We start from the raw sequence: 22,500 nt of genomic DNA on the forward strand, positions 1-22,500 counted from the left end.
CTTCATTGCCTGAGATATCATTGCAATAATAAATGAAATACAGCCCTGTTCTGCTGTAGGTCCTGATAGAGTCCCTGTTAGTGTCATGACGAAATCACACATAATCTTACATCCTCTTTGAACAACCTTTGGAAAGATTCTTGAGGTTCAGGCTATATAGTGAAATGCTTCTTAGCCCAATCTAGCATTCCAGTTTTCAGAAAAACAGGGGAAATGCCCCTTGGGCTTAACTATCGCCTGCCCTTACTCACCTCCCAATTCATCAAAGTGTTTGAAAGGGCGATGGGATCAGCAATGAGTTTGTTTGTTTTTTCTTTGGAGAATAACTAGTAGCTTGTAGAACTCCATTAAAATTGAAAGTCGAGATAATATCAAGAATGAATAATTCTCCAAAATTGATGTGGAATTAAAGAAGCGACGATGTGATTGTCAAGAAGACTGAAGACTTGTTTCTGTCTCTCAAGCATGCGCACACGCACAAATACAAGCACAATAATATATATATATATAGAGAGAGAGAGAGAGATAGAGAGAGAGGGGGTAGAGAGAGAGAGAGAGGGAGAGAGACAGACAGACAGATTGATAGATAGATAGATAGATAGATAGATAGATAGATAGACAGACAGACAGACAGACAGACAGACAGACAGATAGATAGATAGACAGATAGATAGATAGATAGATAGATAGATAGATAGATAGATAGATAGATAGATAGATAGATAGATAGATAGATAGATAGATAGATATACATACATACATACATTATTGTTTGCCTTTGCGGTGTACATCTGAACGTTAAAATGTTTCCATAGATTTCTGTTCTTATATTTAATCTTCTGACAAGATTAAATTAAATATGTCTTCTCTCTTCTGTTTAACACTGTAATCTATGTAGTTTATAAACTTATTTGAAATATATGAGCCGGGTGGGGTCGCTTTGCAATCACGCGCTTTCAGGCTCAGTTCCACTAAGCGTCACATTGTGTAAGATCTATTTAATATAGCCCCGAGTCGACCAATGAAATTTGAGGAGTCAGGAGCGGAAACATGTTGTGTGTGTGTGTGTGTTTGTGTTTTCAATTTTAATTCTGTCCTACTTAAGAAACAGAAAACAGTCTGTCATAGACTTCGCTGAAAACGAAACACTTTTTAAAAGTTTTAAATAAGGAGGATTTCAATGGTTTGTCAACTGAAAGAGCTAACCGGAAATGCTTACATTTATATTTTTACGTCTGAATGAGAACTAACTGGAGCTAGAGGTAAAACGGAAGAAAACATGTGTTACAAAGATACTTCAACAGTGATATGGAGGAAATATATTATATAAGCTAAATTAAATAGTCAAAATATATACTCACTTTTCAAAACAATCTCCCCCTGATTTTGATATGACTTGAACGCTATTACTTCCGGTAATCGAGCACTTGCGAGTCCAGCATTGGTCGCCTTCCAAGCTCGCCCAAGTTTTACCGGTGTTAACACAATTGCCAAGATTGTCCCGACAATCTGTTGTTGACAAAAAAATATTTATTATTCCATTTAAAAACATATCTTTGACATAATTATAACTACAATGTTTTAAAGCTTTTGCAAAAAGTCAACTGTTTCAGGAGATCGGGTAAGTTGGTTACATCGACTCTAATGCACGAGAGTTACTTGTTTTATCGATCTGGAAGGGATCAAATGCAAAGTCGACCTCAGTGGAGTTTAAAGTCAAACTCGAAAACCAGAAGAAATTCTGATAAGCATTTTGTCTGGCATGCTAACTATTTTGCCAGTTCACCCTTGAGTTTTTCTTGTCTAGATGTTTGTTAAACGTAATTTATTAGCTCATATTCCAAAAATCGGAATTTATTAAACTGAACGTATGAATATTCTGTACCTCGCTTTTTTTAAGGAGAGATAGAAGGCATTTCAATAAGCATATACCCCAATAAAATGAAGGATATTTGAAGCATTCTATTTGATTATAAGTGTAAAAATGGCACTATGCAGTTTACGACGTCCAGTATTCCACTTGATCTGATCAACAGAATCTCCTGCTCGTGAAACTGACGTGCAAGTGGTTGAACGGACCACAGGTATGCGTGCCCTCAGCGTAGATCTGAGCAAGATTCAGAATGTAACAAGGCTGTCCTTTCGAATTACAGGTGCAATTTATTTTTGCCAGTTAAATTGACTGGGAGAACGTGAAATAAAGTGTATTGCTTAAGCACACAATGCACTGCCAGGAATCCCACTCAGAACTGTGAGCCAAATACCAAAACCTCTAAGCCACGCGCCTTCACAACTTATAAAAGTTGTCATTTAGTGAACTTACTCAAAACCTTAATGTATTCTTAATGCAGCGTGCTAAAAAAAAAAGGCTACACATTAAACCTCGTTGAATAATGTTACTAACTTGTGTTCTTATATATTTTTTGCTTATGATTTTGCAAGAGCTGAGGACATGATTACAAAACTGAATACTATTTTGACTTAAGTGTAATGTAACGATCTATAATGGAGGGTTGCGTATAACAGTTATGGAAGTAATTTAGATGTATTTTTGTGCTTATTTGATGCGAGGATTTGTCGTGTGTAGGTATTCGCATTCGCAGGAGCGTATGCATCAATACATATGCTCTATCTTTTACTCTTTTACGTGTTTCAGTCATTTGACTGCGGCCATGCTGGAGCACCGCCTTCAGGCGAGCAAATCGACCCCGGGACTTATTCTTTGTAAGCCCAGTACTTATTCTATCGGTCACTTTAGCCGACCCGCTTTGTGACGGGGACGTAAACACACCAGCATCGGTTGTCAAGCAATGCTAGGGCGACAACACAGACACACAAACACACACACACACATACATATATATATATACATATATACGACAGGCTTCTTTCAGTTTCCGTCTACCAAATCCACTCACAAGGCATTGGTCGGCCCGGGGCTATAGCAGAAGACACTCGCCCAAGATGCCACGCAGTGGGACTGAACCCGGAAACATGTGGTTGGTTAGCAAGCTACTTACCACACAGCCACTCCTGCGCCTGTATGCATAGCTTTTGTTAATAAATTGCGTGTATTAAACCAGAGTGGGTATGCGAGTATCTTTAAAACCGTTGTAACAGCATTGGAATTTGTTTGTTAAGGTCGAGATTAATTTAAGATTTTACTAAGATGATTCGTAATCGTCGGCTTTATCTCGTATCCGACTATTCATCTCCTGCTTTGCTGAACACTTCCTTCGTGGTGATGCCGTTGATAGCTCTATTAACCAATCCTTGCAAAGAAGATTCTATGTCATTGACTGTATGGCAATGTTGGTGGAGGATGGGTTTCGACATCCGCTGGTTAGCACATTTCTAAGATAGATATTCTGCATTGATAAACACAGTTTAACGATCCAATTAAATTATTATAAGAAACTTGGTTGAAATGATAATTCAGAAGATCTTAAGAAAATTTGAAGGGCACTGCACTCGAAATTGGAAAGGGAATATATATATGTATATATATATATATATATATATATATAGTCAGAATTTACAAAAAGAAAAAAGACGAAGACGGGTCTGTAAACAAAAAACAGATGTTTTAGTTTAACGTTCGGGAAGTGAGAAAGTCTTTTATATTTCGAGTCTACGCTCTTCGACAGAAAAGAACACAAATATATACAAGGATAGAAAATAGAATATATATATTATATATATGTATATATATTTATGTAACTTACACACACTCCTTGTATATACTCTCCATCTAGTTTCACTCATCCAACGGCATAATTTCAAAGCACACATAATCTCCGTCTGTTCTACCCATAACTCTCCGTAAGAGTGGCATTCACCTTCAACTGAACATCCATCACAATCTGAATAGAAATAGATATAATAATATCTACTAAGTATTATATTTATATATATATAGGTAATTTCTGAGGTAAATTTATTATAAGCTAGAAGATAAAGATGCTTTCGATAATATATATACTTTGCTTCTTTCTAATTCATATATGAAATTCAGTTGGAATCATTTACCTCCTCTTCCAGTCGTTTTGGAAAACACATAGATTCCTTTACCAAAAGAGAGACAAATACTATCAGATGATTGATGTTGCCATACCAAATGACATGAATGCTGTGAGTAAAGAGGTTGAAAAAAATTACTAAGTACTCCGAACTCAAAGTGGAAATGGTAAGACTGTATGGAATTCGAAAGAGTAATGTAAAAGCGATACCAGTGGTGAACGGAGTGTTGGGCTCAATCCCATTGAAACTTCAAGACTTCTTAAGGCAACTAGAAATCCCATACAAGATTAATGTCTTGCAAAAAGCAGACTTACTGAGCACAGCGCACATCTAAAGGAAAGATCTGTCTGAGGTACTTGTGATTTGACAGATGACTAAATATTCCGGTGCATTTTTACTTACACTGTGTCACGAAGGAATAATAATAATAATAATAATAATAATAATAATAATAATAATAATAATAATAATAATAATGATAGTAATAATAATAATAATAATAATAATAATAATAATAATAATAATAATAATAAAGATGGGCTACAGCAAATATTCTGCTCAATACCACAGATTTGCTTGTCAGTTGTTTGACCATAACCAGTTGAGCATGTCCCTTAGCGGCTGACGATATGTGCATCTCTGATCACGAGCAGAAGTAGTTGGGGAGTATCATAGCCATGTGTTGAGAGGGATTCTTTGGGGTTTGAATAATTCACCTCTGGAAACATGGGTGGTTCTTTCAACATCCTTAAACAACCCTTATTCAGGGACCTTTTGAGCGGGATGGGCTACTCAACCTGAAGAAAATTCTAACTGGGCCCCACTTGCAAGGTCATGCGCTGTTTATCTTGATATGAGATCACCATGTCGCGCACATATGGTTGTGATGCATGTGCCTGGTGTACCCTTATCAGACGGGTAGTCATGATGGGTATATTGGGCTTCGTATATTTTACCCCAGTGTCACTTTGATGGCATGAACTGCTCTCTCACTCAATAATAATAATAATAATAATAATATTAATAATATTTCGTTTTTGGATTTCCTTTGCAAGATTGTATATGAATTCGTGTGTTGAAGCATATTCTGTTGTGTCTGGGGAGAGTCATTTTCTTTTTGTGCCTGATAATATAACACATACACAGGTAAAATTTCCACTTATTTCTTATTTTCATTTTCCTAAAATTTTCGTTGCAACTTTTTCAATAGTCTTGACTCTGTCCATTATTTACACTGCGTTCCTTTTTGTTTGTTTGTGCGCATGTGTGTGGGTCATTGTGTGTGTGTGCCTGTGCATGCACGCATGTACGTATGTGTGTATGTATGTATGCATGTGTATGTATGAATATATGTGTATGTGCATTTGTATGTATGTATCCTGTATATCCATGTGCTTACATATCCGTGTTTGCGTATTTTCTATGTATGTGTGTGTGCGAGCGTGTGTTTGTATATGTACGCACCTCTGTCTCCTCATGTGTGCATGTGTGTGTGTGTGTGTGCGTTATGCAACCATGTACCATGTTTGTATGTATGGATGGATGTGCATCTCTATATGTGTGGATCCGTGTTTCCATATGTGTCCTTGTGTGGAGTAAAGTGTGTGTGTATATATATGATCATGTGTGTCAGTCTCCATTTGCGTATGAGTGCTTGTCTGTCCTTATTATCTATGTACCTATCCATCTGTATGTTGATCTGTTTATTCTCATATCTATATGCTTACATACAAATAAAAACATATGCATACACACACTCTCACACCCACCCACACACATACATACATCTATCTACATGAATCTACATAACAGTCCACTAACTATTCTACTCTACCTGTGTAAACTGTGGGTATGTATATTTCCTATTTAGTATTGGGGAGGTTTCATTTATAAGGACGTACGCCCGAATTTGTCTGAGTGTTGGGTCTTTTGGGTGCTTGGATAAGATGCGGATGTTCAAGTTGACCCAAGTTGCCTCCATGGTGGTCTTTGGCATGTTGGTTGCGTATGAAGGACTGCTTTTTTTTGTTTTTTGTCGTCATATTATCTCATATTGCATACACAAAGAGACAGAGGTGCATACATATACAAATACACACTCACACACATACATACATAGAAAATACACAAACACGGACATGTAGAAACATGAAACTATACAAGATACATACATACAGATGCACACATATATACATATACATACATACATACACTCATACATAGGTACATGCATGCATAGGCACACACACACACACACACACACACACACACACACACTGACACACACACACATGCGCACAAACAAACAAAAAGGAACGCAGTGTAAATAACAGACAGAGCCAAGACTATTGAAAAGTTTGCAAGACACAACGAAAATTTTAGGAAAATAAAAATAAGAAATATGTGGAAATTTTACCGGTGAGTGTGTTACATTATAAGGCACGAAAAGAAAATGACTCTCCCCAGACACAACAGAAAAATAATAATAATAATAATAATAATAAGAAGAAGAAGAAGAAGAACGAAAGAAAAGACGAAAGAAGAAGAAAAAGAGAAGACGAAGGAAGAAGAAGAAGAGAAAGAAGAAGAAGAAGAAGAAGAATAAGAAGAAGAAGAATAAGAAGAAGAAGAAGAAGAAGAAAAGAATAAGAATAATAAGAATAAGAAGAAGCAAGAAGAAGAAGAAGAAGAAAAGAATAAGGCGGCTGGACGTGACAGAGGATGGACGTATTTTTACGATGCTCTGAACTGGCAACAGCGAACCCGGCAGGTCAACTGTAGAAAACTGGAAGATCTACTGTTTTCTGTAAGTAATTTGAATTACCCTCAAAATAAGTAAAAAAAAAAAAAAAAACTTACATATCTACAGCTCATACAAACGTACACCTAAAACGAAAAATTAGAAACATACATATCTCCAATTCTGTGTGAACATTTACATTTAGTCGTCTCTCATGACTATAAGAATGTGTAAAATTGCCTTTTAAATTACCTTTTATTGTAACAACACAATTAAATGCACGATATAAAAAGTTATGGAATTAAGCACCTACTACTATATACATACAACTGAATTCAGAAATTTAAAAAATATATACATAACATTGAACTCAGAAAGTTATTTAAAAAAAAAGAAAAAAAAAAAAATCTTCGACGAAAACATCAGATATTTGTGAGTGAATGCTTCTGTATTTCATGTTTCTGTATCCATTATTGTTTTTTGTTTTTTTTTTTTTTTTATATTGTCCCTTTTGCTGTCCTGGTGTTCGTATGCATTCGATCTTACAGGAAATACGCTTCCAGCTTAGTTTTTCTAATGGCTCGTTGCTTAGTTTTTCTTGGAGGGCTGGCCGTGATCTAGTAATCTCAAGATTAATCAGCCGAAATTACTACGATGATCCGGTTCTTGACTGAAGACTGAGGGGTTCGAATGTCCTGTCCATGTTTATTGTATCGTCTTCTAAGAGTTATACGTTCTTGTCCATGTTGTATTTTTCTACATACCTTAATATATATACATATACATATGCATGTGGTGAAGAAGAAAAGAGAAAGGGTAAAAAAAATAATAAATAAATAAATAAATAAATAAATAAATAAACGTAAACAGGTTTGACCTTTTACTGACCATTAACGTCCTTTGTCTCCACCATCTACCGTGGCTATTTATAGACCCAAAGAACATGAATTCTTTAACCACCCATTCTCCAACACAATGGAGTGTTGATGGTGGCTGTGGCTACACATTGAAGATGATGATGGTGATGGTGGTGTTGCTGATGATGGTGATGGTGGTGAAGATGATAGTAATAACAATAATAACTGACAGATCCCGTCTTTTTCCCTTTCTTTTCGTTTCCTTCTCCGTATTTTATTCTCATTATTTCGAACTAATACAGACACAGTAAGCCTTGAAGTAAGGAAAGGAGGAGGAAAGGAGGGGAAAAAAAAAAAAATGTCCGGAGATAAAACTATCAACAAAAAAAATACAGACGAATATAGATCTGCTAGTCTTAAGAAGCGGCGCTATGAGCAATGCTTACATGTAGTGAACCCTAAACTGACAGAGCCATTCCTAATATAAGAATGGATGCTCGTCATGCTTCAAGGTCAACAAATCAAACAATAAACCGCATTGGTCATTGCGCGGATTACAAAGACCACGTACCCGAAAATTGAACCAAATCCTGATTGAAAAATCAGTTACTGGATCAAATCTTCCCAACACACAGGAGCTGGACGAACCCCACAACCGGAATATTCCAACAGATGGCCATCCATGCTCATCACCAAATAATCAAAAGAAAAAGAAGGAAAAATGGTCTAGGGAAGATAATAAAGAAGTTCTTGAGGCCTTCTACCATGCCATATATTTCCCCACAGATAAGTAGCACTGTACAAGCATACTTAAACTGGAGACAGAAACACCCTGAAGTAAGACCCTACATAGACAGTAACAAGCTTGCCAATGTTAGAAGAAACATTATAAAAAAGAAATTACTGACTGAAGTAGAGATTGATCAGGTTAGACAAGCAATATCGGATAAAATGAACGAAGCTGCAGCTAGAGAAGATAATACAGAGGAAATGATTATAGACCAGCCCAGGGCGGATTAAAAACGAAGAGAGGATTGAAAGAGTTAGTATAAGTGATAGGCAAAGTGAAATACGCCCTGAACCAATCATAAACACTAAGACAGATGAGCATCAAATAGATAAAGAAAGTCACACAAATATTGACCCAACAGAACTACATGAGCTAAAAAATCAAATCATGATTGAATGGCTGAAAATTAAAGAAACCAGCATGGATGAGCGTGATACACTTCCTAAAATCCGCAACTCTAACCAAAACATGAAAATAATTGGTAAAATCCGGCTTGCACTTAAGGATATAATTTCAGTTAATGATGTTGATATCACAAACCTCAACCACCTATACTATGCATCCGCGAAAATCTCAACGATCCTATGTGGTGTAAAGATTAGAAAACGGCAACAGTCCACAAAAAGCCTTCTTGGCAAGAGCGTCTGCAACAACAAATTAAAGTATTTAGATCTGACATTGAATATTTGAAAAACCTTAAGGCTCACAAGACTACCAAACCTACAAAAACCCAAAAATTACTGAAAAAATACAATATGAAAACTATACTTGATATTGATGCCACCATAAACCATCAAACAAAAGGTATCTGCCAAAGCTGCCCGCATAGCGAGGTATGAAAAGCGTGTTAGATTTTTCAAGGACAACAACATGTTCAAAAATAACACCAAGAATTTTTACAGGAAGATAGGCAAAACAGCGTTTACTGCAGGGTCTGTACCATCAAAAGAAGAAGTGCAGAGATTTTGGAATAAAATCTGGGCAGAAGAAAAAACACACAACGAAGAGGCCCCCTGGATTGACAGAATATCTACAGAACTGGACCCCTTAGAAGAGCAAAAGTGGGAGGGTGTCAAGGTAGAAGATATAAGATCTGCTCTCAGGAGGTCAAGCAAATGGAAGTCTCCAGGAAAGGATAAAATTCCTAACTTCTGGCTGAATGCCTTCCCAGAGAGCCATGAACTGCTAACAGAAATGTACAATGATGTTTTGCAACACCCTAGTAGGATGCCTCCTTGGCTAGTTAATGGGTTAACATTCCTGCTTCCAAAAAGTGAAGAAACAAATGAACCAAAAAACTATAGACCCATAACCTGCTTAACAACTATGTACAAAACACTAACATCTGTCCTGACGGAATATACCTATAGTTTTTTAACAGACAGCAGCATATTCCCTAATGAACAGAAAGGATGTAAACGTGGATCCTACGGCTGTAAAGACCAACTACTCATCAATAAGATGATCTTAGAAGATTGTCACAAACGACACAAAAACTTATCAATAGCCTGGATAGACTATAAAAAGGCTTTTGATAGCCTACCACATAGCTGGATTAGGAAATGCCTTGAAATGTATAAGATAGCACCAACTCTGCGAAACTTCTTGACTGTAAGTATGAGATCATGGAGAACCACACTAACTCTGAACAGTGACAGTGAATCCCTAAATGCTGATGTAAAAATTTCGTGTGGCATTTTCCAGGGTGACTCACTGTCACCACTCCTCTTTTGTTTATCCTTAATACCTCTCTCAAAGCTGCTCAATGACGCGCAGTAGGGTATAAAATGTTTGATAAAAATATAAATCATCTCGTTTACATGGATGATTTAAAGCTTTTTGCAAAAAATGATCAACAACTCAAGGCTTACTAGCGATAGTCAAACAATTCAGTGACGACATCAGAATGCAATTCGGCCTCGATAAATGTGCAAAGGCTACCTTTATCAAAGGAAAAAAATGACAGAAACATCTAACGTTAACCTTGACCAACAGAATGTCATAAAAGAACTAGACCCAGCGGAGAGCTACAAGTACCTAGGGGTAATTGAAGGGAACGGAATAAGGCATTCAGAGATAAAGGAAAGGATCAGGAGAGAATGCTATCGAAGAGTGAGAGCAATACTCAAGACAGAGCTGAATGCAAGAAACAGGATCGAAGCAATCAATGCATTAGCTATACCAGTCGTGACTTACAGTTTCAATATTGTTACTGGTCAATTACTGAAATATGTCAGCTCGACAGAAAAAAAAAAGGAAACTGTTGACAATGCATAGAATGCACCACCCTAAGGCAGATACAGAACGACTCTATCTGCCAAGAAAAGAGGGAGGCCGTGGTCTTTTGCAACTGGCAATAACAATGAAGATTGCTACAATTGGCCTAGACACCTACCTGAAAAACTCTGAGGACTGGATGTTAAAACTTGTCTCAAAACATGAAAACAAGAAAGCATCATACTCAGTCACAAAACAGGCAAAGGAATATCTAAGTGAATTCCGAATACAACCAATTTCGGAATTAGAGATAGACATACAAGAAACAAGCACAGAAAAAGCTAGGCGCATGAAAACCCGTGCCAAAATGCGGCCTTAGATATTCTGAATAATAAATGGCAAGAAAAACCTCTCTATGGCAAATACCCAAAGAGAGCGAATAATGCAGATATCGACAAAGCCCTGACCATCAATGGCTAATGGCCTCTGGCTTAAAATCTGAAACAGAGGGGTTTATCATAGCAGCTCAAGATCAATGCCTACCAACAAGAAACTACCAGGCCAACATATTAAAGATCAGAAGCAGTCCAACGTGTCGTGTATGCAAGCAACAAAATGAAACATTGACCATGTGGTCTCCAAGTGCAGTCTTCTAGCGCCTACAGAGTATCAAACAGGCACTATAGAGCTGCACAATATATTCACTGGGTAATCTGTAAAAACCTGGATTTGCCCCATGAAAAAAACTGGTGGGAACACAAACCACCCCCAGTGCTTGAAAATGACCACATCTCACTCCTCTGGAACTTCACCATTCAAACTGACAGGAAGATAGATGCAAATAGGCCAGACATCATATTGAAAGACTTCAAACAAAGAACATGCCTCCTCATTGATATGACTGTCCCAATCGATATAAACGTATCTGTCAGGACCTACCAAAAAACTGAGCAAATATAAAGATCTTGAAATAGAAATCAGCAAAATGTGGAAGCTGAAGACTAAAACAATACCTGTTGTCATAGGTGCCCTGGGAATGATAGCAAAAGGGGCTGATAGCTACCAACTCAGATACCAAGAAACCCAAAAATGGCAGAAGTTCAAAAGATAGTGCTCATGGGAACTGCTCATATCCTACGCAAAATACTCTCTATGTAACCTCAAGGTTTAAAACAACCATAATTTTCGGTTTAAAAAAAAAAAAAAAAAAAAAACTTTTTTTTTTTTTTAGACATTCATTAGTACAACATCCCCACCCCCCAAATATATGGCACACTAGGCATAACAACAACATGAACTTCCAACCCTGTTGTCTCTTGAGGTCTCTGGGTGAGACTTGGAGCCAACTTGTACAAATATAAAGCAAACGTCAAACATAGATAGAATAATAATAATAAAATAATAGCAATAATAATAATAATAATAATAATAATAATAATAATAATAATAATAATAATAATAATAATTAATAGCAATAATAATAATAATAAATAATAATAATAATAATAATAATAGCAATAAAATTAATAATAATAATTAATTAATAATAATAATAATATAATAATAATAATAGCAATAATAATAATAATAATAATAATTAATAATAATAGCAATTAATAATAATAATAATAATAATAATAAAATGCAATAATAATAATAATTAATAATAATAATAAATAATAATAATAGCAATAATAATAATAATAATAATAATAATAATAATAATAATAATAGCAATAATAATAATAATAATAATAAATAATAATAATAATAATAATAATAATAATAGCAATAATAATTAATTAATAATAATAATAATAATAATAATTAATAATACAATAATAATAATAATAATAATAATAATAATAATAATAAATAATAATAATAATAAATAATAATATAGCAATAATAATAATAATAATATAATAATAATAATAATAATAATGATAATAATAATAATAATAAATGCCCTGATGCAGTACCAGGAAGGGGCTCTCATGGCTTCTGATCTTAACTGATTGGAAGCGTTATTATGTACATTGTTTTGTCTTGGTATAAAAGATGGGCTACAGCATATTCTGCTCAATACCACAGATTGCTTGTCAGTTGTTTGACCTTAACCAGTTGAGCATGTCCCTTAGTGGCTGACGATGTGCATCTCTGATCACGAGCAGAAGTAGTGGGGGGAGTATCATAGCCATTGTGTTGAGAGGGATTCTTTGGGGTTTGAATATTCACCTCTGGAGACATGGGTTGTTTTTTTTCAACATCCTTAAACAACCCTTATTCAGGGACCGGTTGAGCGGGATGGGCTACTCAACCTGAAAAAAATTCTAACTGGGCCCCACCTGCAAGGTCATGTGCAGTTATCTGATATGAGATCACCATGTCGCGCACATATGGTTGTGATGCATGTGCCTGGTGTGCCTTATCAGACAGGTAGTCATGATGGGTATATTGGGCTTCGTATATTTTACCCCAGTGTCACTTTGATGGCATGAACTGCTCTCTCACTCAAATAATTAATAATATAATAATAATAATAATAATAATAAATAATAATAATATAATAATAATAATAATAATAATAATAATAATAATAATAATAATAAAGTTTCAATATCGTTAACTAGTCAATTACTGAAATATGTAATCTTGACAGAAAAATACGAAAACTGTTGACAATGCATAGAATGCACCACCCTAAGGCAGATACAGAACGACTTTATGTGCCAAGAAAAGAGGAAGGCCGTGGACTTTTACAACTGGCAATAACAATGAAGATTGCTACAATTGGCCTAGACACCTACATGAAAAACTCTGAGGACTGGATGTTAAAACTTGTCTCAAAACATGAAAGCAAGAAAACATCATACTCAGTAACAAAACAGGCAAAGGAATATCTAAGTGATTTCCGAATACAACAAATTTCGGAATTAGAGATAGACATACAAGAAACAGGCACAGAAAAAGCTAAGCGCATGAAAACCCGTGCTAAATCTGCGGCCTTAGATATTCTGAATGATAAATGGCAAGAAAAACCTCTCTATGGCAAATACCCAAAGAGAGTGAATAATGCAGATATCGACAAAGCCCTGACCCATCAATGGCTAATGGCCTCTGGCTTAAAATCTGAAACAGAGGGGTTTATCATAGCAGCTCAAGATCAATGCCTACCAACAAGAAACTACCAGGCCAACATATTAAAGATCAGAAGCAGTCCAACGTGTCGTGTATGCAAGCAACAAAATGAAACCATTGACCATGTGGTCTCCAAGTGCAGTCTTCTAGCGCCTACAGAGTATCTCAACAGACACGATAGAGCTGCACAATATATTCACTGGGTAATCTGCAAAAACCTGGATTTGCCCCACGAAAAAAACTGGTGGGAACACAAACCACCCCCAGTGCTTGAAAATGACCACATCTCACTCCTCTGGAACTTCACCATTCAAACTGACAGAAAGATAGATGCAAATAGGCCAGACATCATATTGAAAGTCTTCAAACAAAGAACATGCCTCCTCATTGATATGACTGTCCCAATCGATATAAACGTATCTGTCAAGACCTACCAAAAAACTGAGCAAATATAAAGATCTTGAAATAGAAATCAGCAAAATGTGGAACCTGAAGACTAAAACAATACCTGTTGTCATAGGTGCCCTGGGAATGATAGCAAAAGGGGCTGATAGCTACATAACTCTCATACCAGGAAACCCCAAAATGGCAGAAATTCAAAAGATAGTGCTCATGGGAACTGCTCATATCCTACGCAAAATACTTTCTATGTAATCTCAAGGTTTAAAACAAACATAATTTTCGGTTTTTAAAAACATTTTTTTTTAGACATTCATTAGTACAACACCAAAACTCCCCCCCCCCCAATATATGGCACACTAGGCATAACAACAAAATGAACTTCCAACCTGTTGTCTCTTGAGGTCTCAGGGTGAGACTTGGAGCCAACTTGTACAAATATAAAGCAAAAGTCAAACATAGAATAATAATAATAATAATAATAATAATAATAATATAATAATAATAATAATAATAATAATAAATGCCCTGATGCTGTACCAGGAAGTGGCTCTCATGGCTTCTGATCTTAACTGATTGGAAATGTTATCATGTACATTGTTTTGTCTTGGTATAAAAGATGGGCTACAGCAAATATTCTGCTCAATACCACAGATTTGCTTCTCAGTTGTTTGACTTTAACCAGTTGAGCATGTCCCTTAGTGGCTGACGATATGTGCATCTCTGATCACGAGCAGAAGTAGTGGGGAGCATCATAGCCATGTGTTGAGAGGGATTCTTTGGGGTTTGAATAATTCACCTCTGGAAACATGGGTGTTTCGTTCAACATCCTTAAACAACCCTTATTCAGGGACCTTTCGAGTGGGATGGGTTACTCGACCTGACGAAAATTCTAACTGGGCCTCACCTGCAAGGTCATGTGCTGTTTATTTTGATATGAGATCACCATGTCGCGAACATATGGTTGTGATGCATGTGCCTAGTGTACACTTATCAGACGGGTAGTCATGATGAGTATACTGGGCTTCGTATATTTTACCCCAGTGTCACTTTGATGGCATGCACTGCTCTCTCACTCAATAATAATAATAATAATAATAATAATAATAATAATAATATTTATAATAATAGCGATGGCAAGAAAAGCCCCATTCATGGCAAGTCCTGGACTAAACTAAATGCAAAAGAAATAGACAAGGAAAAATCCCAACAGTGGTTGAGAAGCTCAGGACTCAAAGCAGAGACAGAGGGATTTTTAATTGCAGCACAAAGCTTCCCCACCAGAAATTACCAAAAACATGTAATGAAAAGAAATATAACAAGTAACTGCAGAATATGTGGAGATGGACAAGAAACAATAAATCATATTGTCTCTGGCTACCCAGTCCTGGCTAAGAAGGAATATATTCACAGACACGACAGAGTTGGGACCTACATACACTGGAAGCTATGCCAACATTATGGAATAACAACAGAAAAAAGATGGTATAGGTTCACACCAGAAAAGGTCACAGAAAACGTGAAAGCAAACATACCCTGGGATATGCCAATACACACAGATAGAGAAATTAAGGCCAACAGACCAGATATAGTTGTCAGAGATCATGAAGAAAAAAAAATGCTTTCTAATTGATGTATCAATACCAGCAGATGACAACGTTTCTCTAAAAGAAATGGAGAAAACTTTCAAAATACAAAGACCGGGAAATAGAGGTAACTAGAATGTGGAATCTAAAAACAGAAACAATTCCTATCATAGTAGGTGCATTAGGCATGGTAAAAAAAATATTCAAACAAATACATAACAAAAACACCAGGACTTACAGACACATATAACATACAGAAAATTGCACTACTAGGCACTGCACACATCCTACGCAGAACACTTTCCATACAATAACCATCAGAGCATCACAACATATCACAGCACATACCCAAGCACACAGACCTGCGCACGGTAGTGAAGTGAAAGCAGGTTATAAAAATAAAACTACTGAATAATAATAATAATAATAATATAATAATAATAATAATAATAATAATAATAATAACAATAACAACAACAACAACAACAACAAAATAATAATAATAATAATAATAATAATAATAATAATAATAATAATAATAATAATAATATAATAATAATAATAATAACAGATGTCCTGATGCAGTACCAGGCAGTGGCTATCATGACTTCTAATCTTAACTGATAGGAAGTGTTATCATGTACATTGTTTCGTATTGGTATAAAAGATGGCCTACACCAAATATTCTGCTCAATACTGCAGAGTTGTTTGTCAGTTGTTTGACCTTAACCAGTTAAGCATATCTCTTAGTGGCTGGCGATATGTATATCTCTAATCACGAGCAGAAGTATTGGGTGAGCATTATATCCATGTGTCGAGAGGAATTCTTTGGGGTTTGAATAATTCGCCTTTTTCAGGGACCTTTTTAGCGGGATGGGCTACTCAACCTGAAGAAAATTCTAACTGAATCCCACCTGCAAGGTGGGATCCAGTTTATCTTGATATTAAATCACCATAGTTGTGATACATGTGCCTGGTGCATCCCTATCAGACGGGTAGCCATGATGGATATACTGGGTATCGTATATTTTACTCCTGTGTCACTTTGATGGCATGCACTTTTCTCTCACATAATTTTAGATAAAGAAAAGCGAAGTTGCGTACTTATCTGACTCCAGGATCGTACAGAAAAAGGAAGTAAACAAATACAATTCCTTCAATTTCAAATCAGAAATGGAAGTAAGCATTACTGACGAGTATTAATTTCTTATACGAAATAAACATGCTAATCTAATGCATCTCGATTACGGTGGGGAGTTCTTGTCTGCTTTAACAGTTCAAATAAAGCGTGCGACATTTTTGGCTAAGATATCTTTGACTTCTATATCTAGCAATGTTGATGCCCTTTAGGGCCTTGATGACTTTTAGTGACGGGGAATTATTTCTTTTTCTGTTTTAAATTTCTTCTAGCCATCTGTATTACTTTCTACATACATACATACACATATATATATAGACACAATAAAGACAAAAAATCAGTGGCAGTTGATATTTTTAGTAACTTCTATGCTGAAGTAGAGACATTTTCTTTGTCTATCTCCTTAACTTCTTGGAGATCTTAGGTATAATTATAGTAATGTGTCCATCTGTTCTAATTTAATTAAATTCTATGTCTTTGTGCAGCTGAAGATTATTCCACATTTTAAATTGATGTAATGATTGCATTGTTCAATTAAATGGAGTTGCTTGAAACGATCGTACTTCATTACCCCTGGATATCCTTGTTGCTTATTTTGATTTTAACCACCCTACTTTGAAATTGTATGGATAATACTGTACTAAATTCTGGTGCCTCAACTTAAGTACCATATTCATCTGAATCGAAATTTTTGCTATGTATATAAGTTCAACAAAATTTAGCTTTAAATGAATATGGCACTTAAGTTAGATGCACCAGAATTTTTATAAATAGAAAATCTTTCTTGTCTCCTTTCAATTGATCATTCTTCCCAAACCTTCTAGCAGTTCAAAACAACTGAATATTCTAAATATCCTTCAGTCAGTTGATAAACTCTACTATCTTGATGTTCTTAAAATTCAAATCGACATCCTTGTCTATATATCTACCTTCTCTATAATGTTATCAATTGATATGAAAATTATGTATTAATGGAAAACCTCTATTTATGGCTGATGATTACACAACATTTTAAAACTGTTGTAATACTTACAACATTTAATAAAATGATGTAGCGTAAAACGATCGTACCAAATTACCGAAGTTATTCTTGTTGCGTATTTATATATATATATATATATATATATATATATAATTTTAATCCAAACGGGAAACAAAAAAAACAACAACAACAAGAACAATTACAGTATTATTATTAATAGTCGCTATATATATATATCAGTACATATATATGAAGTCAATATTTAAAATATCATAGAAGACAATAATAATAAAATTGATATAAAATAAAATGATTGTCTAATAAATGGAAGAGAATTTGGTGGGTAGATAACGTAATTAAAACTAACTAGTACCCATTCTTTTCGACTCTAGGCACAAGGCCCAAAATTTTGGAGGTGTTGGGGCCAGTCGATTAGGTCGACCCCAGTACGCAACTAGTCCATAATTTATCGACCCCGAAAGGATGAAAGGCAAAATCGACCTCGGCGGAATTTGAACTCAAAACGTAGCGGCAGACGAAATACCGCCAAGCATTTCGTCCAGCGCGCTAACGATTCTACTAGCTCGACGTCTTAACGCATAGCGTTAATAATGATAATGATAATAATAATCTGGAATGATAGTCTGGAATTTTGGGGGAGGGGACTAGTCGATTACATCTACCCCAGTGTTTCACTGGTACTTAATTTATCGACCCCGAAAGGATGAACGGTAATGTTGACTTCGGCTGTAGAGCAACAACAACAACAATAATAACAATAATAATACTAATAATAATAATAATAATAATAATAATAATAATAATAATAATAATAACAACAACAACAACAACAAACTGAAATTAAATAAAAGTATTTAGAGGCAATATTTGCGTAATATTGGCATTGATATCAAGAGAAATATGAACAATTTAAAATTTTAAAAATTTAGGTATTTGAAGATATAAGTAAATATTATAAATAATTCAAATAAAATATAGAAGACAATGAGAATGAAATTAATGTAAATTAGAATTGTACATATATTTACAGAGATATACAATTATACATTAGCATAGACATAGTCATATATACATACATAATTAAAGACATGAATATACGTATATTTATATACACATATACATTTATTTATATATACGCATATATAGATGTTTTGATTTTTGCTTTCCTTAGTTCCCGGATATCAATATGTTTTGTTCTGTCTATTTTTGGCTGAGAATGTTCTTCAGTTCATCCAGTCTTTCTTCACATTTAGGTGTGTCTGATACTATTGTACATATCCGCTTTGGTAGCTTAAAGATAAGGTTCGATTTTATGTGTTTTGGGTGACTTTATGTAAACAGAAGGTACTGCTTGGAATCCGTAGACTTAATTGAGAATGTCCGTTTCTATTTTCCTAACCGTGTTTGTGACTGAAATGTCTAGAAAGGCAAGTTCCTTGGAGTTAAACTCCATTGTGAATTGGATGTTGTTGCCTGGATTGTCCAGCATATTTTTTAATTTTTGTCAGCGTATCAAGGTTATCCTACCATAAGATAAAACAATAATCAAGGTTCCTTTTCCGATTAATTTTTAAGTAGTGTATGATGAGTGCCCAGAAGAGATTGGTTTTAAATTGATTTTGTCCGTGGAATCCCATGACTATATTTGCATATGTGGGAACTACCTTCGTACCCAGTGCAGTTCATGATATTTGTCGGTATGCTGATCAAGGTGGAGTAGTTGTTCTGCAGTGTGAATTTGAGCCGATCAATGATAAAGTTTTTTTCAATGCGTGCCAGTACTTCAGATTGGTATGTGTCTAACCATTATTGGATTGCAATTATTCCATTGTCATGAGGTATATTTGTGTATAAGTTAACAACGACAAAAGAAGCATAAACTGTGTGTTCACTTACCGTTTTGGGCAAATAATTCACGACGTCTGTGTCATGTCATATTTCGCTCAGTACATGTTTTAGTAAGGGTTTTACGAGAATATTCAAGAAGTTGCTTAGTCTGTGAGTTTCACATGCAAGGCCTGCGATGATCAGTCTGAGCTTTAAATGGAGACGCTAAATGTATGTATATATCTGTCGAGGATTTACAAACATCACTTATTAGTTTGTATTTGTGTACTTACGGTAGACAGTAAAATTGCTAGTTTTGCATTTAAAGTGGCGCATGTACTTGATTTCTTTGCTGGTTATGCCTTTGTGGTACTTCTTTAGAAAAGGTCGGAGATTGACCATTATTTTCGATTGCTTTTTCATAATAATTATGTCTTATAACGTTGTGTTATACCTTTATTGTACTGTGTGTCCATGTGATTACTGTACTTAATTTATCGGCTTCTTTAATGGTTATTTCAATGTTTTCTTATAGGACCAATATGCTCTTCCAATCATGTTTTGTGAAGTTTGATTTGGTGTTTCTGTTTTCAATTTTCAAAGGGAAGATTCACAATATGCTCACACTGGGTGTCTAGTGCTATGTTCTGTCACTTGTAGATTTTGCAGGAATGGATTTACCCACCTTTTCATCTCCCACCTCTACAAATTTTCGGTCTCTTTCATCCAACAACAGAGAATAAATAAATAAATGAAACAACTCCTCAGTAAATATGAACTACAACTGAGAATCAATCAATATATAAGGATCAATAGTTTACACACACCCACACATAAAGAATTATACACTTCAATACATTTTTGACACAAAAATTATTCCTTACCCAAAACATATTCCTAAAACAAAAAGCACACACGATCACACAAAACAAAATGTTCCTAAAAAAAAAAACACACGCACACACAACAAAAATCGAACAAATACAAACACAACAGCAATTACTACTACTACTGCTACTATTTATTCTCAAAGAATTCAACCCGCACATACCACAAAACAAGCTTACATACAAATCAATATATTTTCAAAAACATAACACGTACACACACCACAAAATAAAACAAAGAAACAAGCACAGAAACAAAAAAACAAACAACACACACTACAAAATCACACATACCAGAAAAATAAAAGCATACGGCAAAAAACAAACACACACACGTACCACAAAGCAGTTGAAAAATATGTCGTCCGAAACTCTTTCAAATCTATTATCGACCATCTTAGAAATCCTATTGAACAGAGTATACGCACACAGCCGACCCTATTCTCAGTAAAAAAGGAATTTGTTAACTGATAACTCAATAAAATTCTTGCACCACCACCACCCATCCCCGATGAAACCAATTTAACACAGTATATTCATGCAGATAACCTTTTCTGAATAAAAATGAAATTTAAAATGTTTGACACAAAAATATTTGCTTCCCCAAAACAGCATGCCCACAAGAAAACCTAAGACACGTGTACGCGCGCGCTGCCAGCTGGTCATATCCTGAATAAATACTCGCTATTCAATTCAGAAAAATTCTTTTCATTTCAAAAGGATTCCTGAAACTCGATCCTTTGAACTCCATTCCAGAGCCTTACATAGACAATAGCTACAAGATCAGATACTAAGATGAAATTTCACACATTTTCATAATTCTGCACAAAATATGAGAACACCCTATTTTTGATTTCTAATTATTTTTTATTCCCTAATCCCTGATTTTCAATTCTTAATAGTTGATAAGATGGACATAGTCATCGAAACCTGGTGATTTCTTATAAGCCACTCAATGTAACAAATATATAAACAATCTGTCAACATACGCAAAGGTCGAACAGTGAGAATGAGTGCACAACATTGCATTGGTGGAAAAAATTTCTTTATTTCTATATTAAGGTTAGCATTGGTTTCATGTTAAGAAAATTATCTTAATATCTTAACAATTTTTAAAGTTGATCACATGGAGGAATGGTGTTCGTCTCCATTTTTGATGAAAACACAAAGAATCTCGAAAATTCACAAAATGGCTCGTAAAAAGATAAACACGGAATCAAGGAGCGCATCTCTTGAATGACACATTTTGAACGACTATTTCCGTTTGGTGTGACTTTTGGAGTGAAAACCATGTTGGATGGTGAATTTCCATGTTCGCATGTTTGTGCACCGAGGGAGTTCATCAAGGGTGGGGGGCTATATCATCTATGCATGGAGTTTGTATGTTGTATATATTCAATGGTTACATTCAGAGAAAGAAACTATCCTGGTGGGATTGGTGGAGTGGATGGTTGTTCCTCTTTGAAATGTTTGTGTATGCAAGGAAATAAGGTTTCATCCCTAATATTTAAGATGTTATCTGTTGATTTCGATTATATTTAGCTGCAGTATTTTGGCTAAGATATCTTTGACTTCTATATCTAGCAATGTTGATCCCCTTTAGGTCCTTAATGACTTTTAGTGACGGGGAATTATTTCTTTTTCTGTTTTAAATTTCTTCCAGCCATCTTTATTACTTTTTACTTTCTACATACATACACATATATATATAGACACCATAAAGACAAAAAAATCAGTGGCAGTTGATATTTTTAGTAACTTCTATGCTGAAGTAGAGACATTTTCTTTGTCTATCTCCTTAACTTCTTGGAGATCTTAGGTATAATTATATTTAGCTGCAGTATTTTCTGGCTCCATGTTATCTGGTGGCTGCATACTTCTTCTTTCAATGTCCA

The 22,500-nt window shown here is 35.1% G+C and overlaps 1 protein-coding gene across 1 annotated transcript in view; it reads right to left on the minus strand.

Annotated features, from left to right (window-relative positions):
* Positions 1-22,500, minus strand: part of LOC118763783 — a 33,548-nt gene that overhangs the window by 10,371 nt on the left and 677 nt on the right. The window contains exons 2-3 of the mRNA XM_036503524.1: positions 3,726-3,863; positions 1,362-1,509 (exon numbers count right to left, since the gene is read on the minus strand). Coding sequence (XP_036359417.1) covers positions 1,362-1,509; positions 3,726-3,792 — 215 coding nt within the window. The 5' untranslated portion in view covers positions 3,793-3,863. The remainder of the gene's footprint in view (positions 1-1,361; positions 1,510-3,725; positions 3,864-22,500) is intronic.

The sequence above is a fragment of the Octopus sinensis genome, linkage group LG6 (assembly GCF_006345805.1).
Source record: "Octopus sinensis linkage group LG6, ASM634580v1, whole genome shotgun sequence".
Taxonomy (NCBI): domain Eukaryota; kingdom Metazoa; phylum Mollusca; class Cephalopoda; order Octopoda; family Octopodidae; genus Octopus; species Octopus sinensis.